The sequence below is a fragment of the Merops nubicus genome, unplaced genomic scaffold, assembly GCF_000691845.1.
Source record: "Merops nubicus isolate BGI_N331 unplaced genomic scaffold, ASM69184v1 scaffold1551, whole genome shotgun sequence".
In the NCBI taxonomy this organism is placed as follows: domain Eukaryota; kingdom Metazoa; phylum Chordata; class Aves; order Coraciiformes; family Meropidae; genus Merops; species Merops nubicus.
Window position 1 is genome coordinate 57,520 of NW_008588784.1, and position 6,000 is coordinate 63,519.

Consider the following 6,000-nt stretch of genomic DNA (forward strand, 5'->3'; position numbering starts at 1 on the left):
TCTCAGGGTATGTGTGTCTGTATATATACAGCCATATAAAATAACTGAGGCTCAGCATTCCTGTTACAAAATCACCATCTAAAAGGACAGAGAGCACCGTTCCAGTGCCAGACCTGCATTGCAGATTTCTGAAGCAGATAGCAGCACCCTCCAAACCTGGCTGGGAACTCGCTGCCATCCTCAGAGCCCAAGATCTGCAAGCCATCTGCATTCATGCTGGCAGAGCTCCAGGCACAGCCAGGCTGAAGCGACATAAGAGGCTCGATCTTCATTGGGTGTAAAATCAGTACAACACTCAACTTCAGCTGAGATTTACACAACCTGAGGATCTTACCGAAGGACTTACATCTGCTGCTTAGAGTTAATGCTGACCTTAAGTGGTAGAGCTCGTACTCTTGAGCCTTTTTACACGTGCCAGCCTTCTCACACCAGCAAGATGCCCATGCCTATTTCTCAGGCCAACTAACTACATCAGAGCCTAGTGAAAAAAATTAAAGAAAATGACTGCACTGAAGGATTACACTCAAATAGCTTTCCTTACTGGAGTTTGATTCCAGAGAGCAAGTTGTATACGTTGTCCTAAAGGTGAGGAGTGTTTTTCTGAGAGGGACAGTCATGCAACACAGTAGAGCCTGTGGCTTTGTGTTGGTCAAAAGTTTTACTTTATAAAGCTGCACCTGGCTGTACTGGAAAATGCACAGTATTATTGTGATACCATTCTGCAGTATTTCAGATTTCTGGGAAAAATAGGAACGGGGGGGGGGGAAAGATTTACTGCTGTTACTCATATAAAAAGCACTAGAAAGCAGCACATCTACACTGAGAGAAGGACCTGAGAGGTTGTACAGCCTACATCATAACTACTATTAAATAAGAAGCCTATGACATACATTTTTTTTGTCAGAGCAGGTACAGGGACACATGCTGTTACATGTTGCCAGCCACTCTACTCATGACATAGTGGCAGGAGACATGCCCTGTGAACAGAAATCAGTTGTGCCCTGGCCGTGCCTGCAGGATGCTGTCACAAAGAACAGCAAACCTAACAAGGCACTGCTCTCCTATTGGTTTTGGCTTAGTAGATGTCTGGAGTTTGGAAATATTGACCAGCTCCTTTGTGCACAAGAGCCAAATCTCTAGGCGGTGCTTGCTGAGAGCAGTTGGCTAACTGAGCTACTGGTCTTCCGTGTCTTCTGTGGTCATCTTACAGAGTGAGGCATTTCAGACAGCAGTAGAAAAACAACACTGCAAGCGAATGGAATTAATTAAATCCAGCCCCACAGGCAGGGCTCATCAGGCAGAGCCCTTGGCTAAAGAACAGGGACACATTCCTGAAAGAAGGACTTGCCGTGTACACTGAGGAGCTGTCATGAAAGCAGGCTTCAGTTTGAGTGAAAATCTTCCAAATTTCTCAGAATAAGGACACACGGCAATGAGATACTAGGAAAAGAAGCACAAAATATTAGGGAAAAAAAACCTCTATAAAACCCAGAAATGACAGTTAGCTGGATAATGCTGAAATCACAAAAAAACCTCTATAAAACCCAGAAATGTCAGTTAGCTGGATAATGCTGAAATCACAAACACATACGCATTCATTTTGCAAAGAAATATGCCAATAGACTGCATACACATCCATTTTGCAAAGAAATATGCCAATAGACCATCCTCTCTAGCTGGTGGTGGCCACAGAGCATTGCTGGAGTTGTGTTCTTTTCCTGACCAGCTGGAGCACCGTGCTTTTGATCATTAGGTAAACCCTTGGCTGGCACTTTGCAAAGGCTGGGCTTTGTCACAAAGCTAACCCAAATGCTCCTAAAGCTTTTATGTTAAACTGGATGTACACATCCAAACCAAACCTCATAATGCAGAGACATAATTTGATTGAACCACGGTAATTGGGACAGCAATGAATAAAAGGCTTTATCCTTCCTTCAGATCAGAGAGAAAAAGACAAAACCAAAAATGACAATGAGTAGGTCAAATGGCCCAGACATCATCACCAGAAGACCCTGGCCCTAAAATGAGCCACAAATAGGAGGTTGGGAGGAAAGTAACAAGGGCTCAAAGCTTTCTGTCTTGACCTAGGTGGGAAGGTCTGTACAAAGACTCCTACTGACTTCAATGCTACGTTGTCCACCAGAGTTAAACCTTAGTATTCCTATTTAGAAACATCATGTTTCATCAATATTCATGTATTTAATGACAAATGTAACTACTATGAAACCCACGAAATAGGAGGTTGGGAGGAAAGTAAGAAGGGCTCAAAGCTTTCTGTCTTGACCTAGGTGGGAAGGTCTGTACAAAGACTCCTACTGACTTCAATGCTACGTTGTCCACCAGAGTTAAACCTTAGTATTCCTATTTAGAAACATCATGTTTCATCAATATTCATGTATTTAATGACAAATGTAACTACTATGAAACCCACTAACTTATTTTTTAGGTAGCCTTTTGGCCAAAGCACACAAAAATCTACTGTAGTAGACAAGGTCAAGCTCACAGCTAAAATAAAAAAGTGTGGCTTACAATTATCCTGATTTATGCTTGTTGAGGATCTGGCACATGCCTGTGTACTAAAAATACATATCTACACAGCATTTGCCAAAACAATTATGGAGAAAAGCCCAAGATATTTAAGAACAATTTATTGCACATCACTGTAACTATTTTTCAAAGGATTTTTAAGTGTATGTGGGAAAGTTGCTTCACCATTCTGTCTTTGCAAATTGGAGATTTAAAATAAATCTGTATGATTTGGATACACCCCAGAGAGGTGGGAACAATCATCAAAGCTAAGAAAATGCAGACGTCAAACTACTGAAAAGAGTTTGCTGTTTGAATTTATGCTTTTAAAGCAGTAAGACAATTCTTGCCTTTCCCACAGGTCTGATTTCAGAAATTGGAAACATTCTCTCTCTAGTCCCTCTGGTAGCATATGTCAGCATAGCAACATGAGCTTGAACTCTTTGCCAAATTTCGCAGCCTAAAACAATGTCTTTTGGTCTCCAAAACTAACTTCTGCAGAGCTACAGATAGCCATGGTTGGTCAAAGTGTCTTCCCACTGAAAGAAAACTGCTAAACCTCCCAAGTGGTACTATTTTATTAATGGCATTGTATAGCAAGTGTTACTCCATGGAACACAGTGATTTTAAAGGTTCAGCCTACCCTGGGCTAAATTTGAGTTTGATTGCTTTAAATAGTGACAGGATCCTTGTTTTTTCTGGATTCCTGTTTATGCTGCTGCCCAATGGCAGAAGTTATTCTGACTTACAGCTACACTGATGAACTTTGTTGAGAGAAAGAACAGCATCACTCCACTCCTACTTGTGACTGTTCCCCCCCTCTCACACATAGAACAGAGATCCAGACTGATATATTTGAGGAAATGTATTTTGCCAGCATTCCCTACTCCAGATAATCTCGCTTCCCTGCTCCAGCAATTTTCTACACTGGCCAAAATTTTAGTTTTGACTGCATGCCTGGTGACCTAAATTAGGACAGAGTCCAGGTCTGTTGAATCTTAGAGAGCACTTTTCCCCAGTGAAACCCACATGCACATGGTCCTTCCTCATCCTGTCACCCGTGACCATCAGCAGCGCCAGCACTATCAGTATCAGCAGCTACAGATCTGGCGCAGCACCTACAAGAGTTCAGCAAAGCTGAACACAAACATAACAGCCCTGCTCGAAAGCTACCTGGAGTGTCACAGAGCCAGCAAACCTGTAAACTCCTCTTGGTTCACTAATGGCACTGGAAAAAAAACAAGCTTCTTTTTTTTCCCCTGAACTAGCCAAAACTAGAGAAATGCCTATGAAGCCTTGCAGATGTTCTCTTTCTGCCCTTCACTCCTCTGTACTCATCTGTTTCTTTCCTTTGTGTTTCCCTAGGCCGATTCCAACAAAACCAGGATTGATGAAGCCAACCAGCGTGCAACAAAGATGCTGGGCAGTGGTTAAATGCAGTCAAGTGCATTTCCTTTTACTGCTGTCCAACAGAGCAGCACCTTCATGCTTTTATCATGGTATTTACCTACTAGGTTTGCACACATGCACATATCAGCCCCATTGTAAATGTTGTCCTGTGTAGTTTGTCAGCTTTCCAAAAATGATACTTGTAATTATTTTTTTCTAGATATCTTTCTTTCCAAAGGTTGTACATAGTGCTGATTTGATGGCTATAGCTCACTATGATGTTTTTTGGGATTTTTCCTTTCCTTGTTTCTGTTTTGGATACCTTTCCTTTTTTTTCCCCCCCCTTATCCTCATTTGTTTTTGTTTTGTTTTGTTTTTTAAATGATGTTTGCTGAATGACAACACTGTTGGAATGCTAAACGTGCTGTTAACCTTTAAATATACAGTATTGTTCTTGTAAAACTGTGACATTCCACAGAGCTACTGCCATGCTCCTGTCTTTGGGTATCATGATGTTTAAGCACTTACACCTGCTGTCTTCAGTTCTTCATTGCCATTATCTGTTGTTATGATTTCATGATTAGACAATGTGGAATTATATTACTATAACAAGCATTGCACTAAAAAGTGATGTGATTTATGCATTTATGCATGAGGAATAAATAGACTTTTAGACTCCTACTTAAACAAGAATTTTCCCATGGCAGTAGCACACCAACAATGACAACAAAAGCATGCTCAGTATTCGGACTCTTTTGGGACTATGTTATACCAGCAAGTTTGCAGTTGTGCCACTTTTTTCTTGTTGATATATATATAGTTATTAATCATGATCATTTTTTTTTAATTAAGAAATAAAGAGGGATTTGGCACTCACCATTTAGCCATTGCCAGCAAAATAAAAGCTTGGCTGAAACTATGTCAAAGACAAAAAGAAATAAGTGTAATATATTGGGTTTGTCTGCTGCTTTTGAAGACTATCTTTTGGAGGAAACGACTACCATATGAAATGGTGCAAAGAAATGTAATTTTTATAAGGCTCTCTCTTACTAGTCGCTATCCCCATGTGGTTTGTTATCAGTACAGTTCTCTGTTGCTTACCTAGAGCTATGCACACCAAATCGCTGAGATGTTTAGTAGCTGACTTAATTAAAAAAAATAATAAAAAAACCTAAATGAATGAACTCTAGATAAACTGTGAGATAAATATAATTTACAGCATGTAATATGAAATTCCTTATGTCTCCTGTCAGTTTGTGAAGTGATTGACATTTTGTAGCTAGTTTAAAGATTATTAAAAATTATAGATCTCAGAATCCACGCTTGCTTTATCCATTTGTTGCCAGATGTGTCAGTGACAATCAGTTATTTGCCACTTACCTGGGAAGAGAAGTGCAAAGTCTGAAGACTCTTTACAGACTGGTTCTTTATCACATGTGGGAAACTAAAGATTTCTGTTTCCAGTACTGTATAAAAGTAACTACTCTAAAAATAGCAGTTTACACTCAGCACGTTCCAAGGGAATATTATTTTAAATAATCTGCTTGGATTGCCAAACACCAAGTCAAGAGATATTCTCTTGTTCAAGGGAATGGAAAAAATGAAATAAATGCTTTGATACAGAAGGACAAAGTTCCTTAGTCAATAAAATCTACTCCTGCAGTGGATCTGGCCATGTGCTAACACACCTCTCTTCAGGGAACAGGTTGAAATTTGTTGAGTTTGTATAGTCTACTAAGAATAATTTTTTCAAATGAATAACAGCTAGTGCTTACTACCAATAAAAAGTGTTATCATATTTTCCAAGGTTTTTTTTTCCCCCTATATGGACAAATTATAATTAACTCTGCATGAGTGACAGTTCACTCATGTGTCTCACATGGCCCCAAGTCAAAGTACACAAAGAACATAAATGCTTGCATAATTAAAATCGCGTGATAATGCAGACAAACTATATTTTCTTTAGCAGCTTTTTATTTCTAGCATCTATTAAAAATTCATTTATGCAAATATTTTCCCCCATTGCTTCAAACCCAAGACTAAACTTCAAGCAAACATTTTTAATCTGCTGACCATTTCCAATCC

General features: G+C 39.6%; 1 protein-coding gene across 2 annotated transcripts in view; it reads left to right on the forward strand.

Moving 5' to 3' along the window:
- SNAP25 (synaptosomal-associated protein, 25kDa) overlaps positions 1 to 5,502 on the forward strand; it is a 29,610-nt gene extending 24,108 nt beyond the window's left edge. For both annotated transcript variants that reach the window (XM_008949348.1, XM_008949349.1), the window contains exon 7: positions 3,892 to 5,502. In XM_008949348.1, the coding sequence (XP_008947596.1) occupies positions 3,892 to 3,960 (69 nt within the window). In that variant the 3' untranslated portion in view covers positions 3,961 to 5,502. The remainder of the gene's footprint in view (positions 1 to 3,891) is intronic.
- Positions 5,503 to 6,000: the final 498 nt, after the last annotated feature.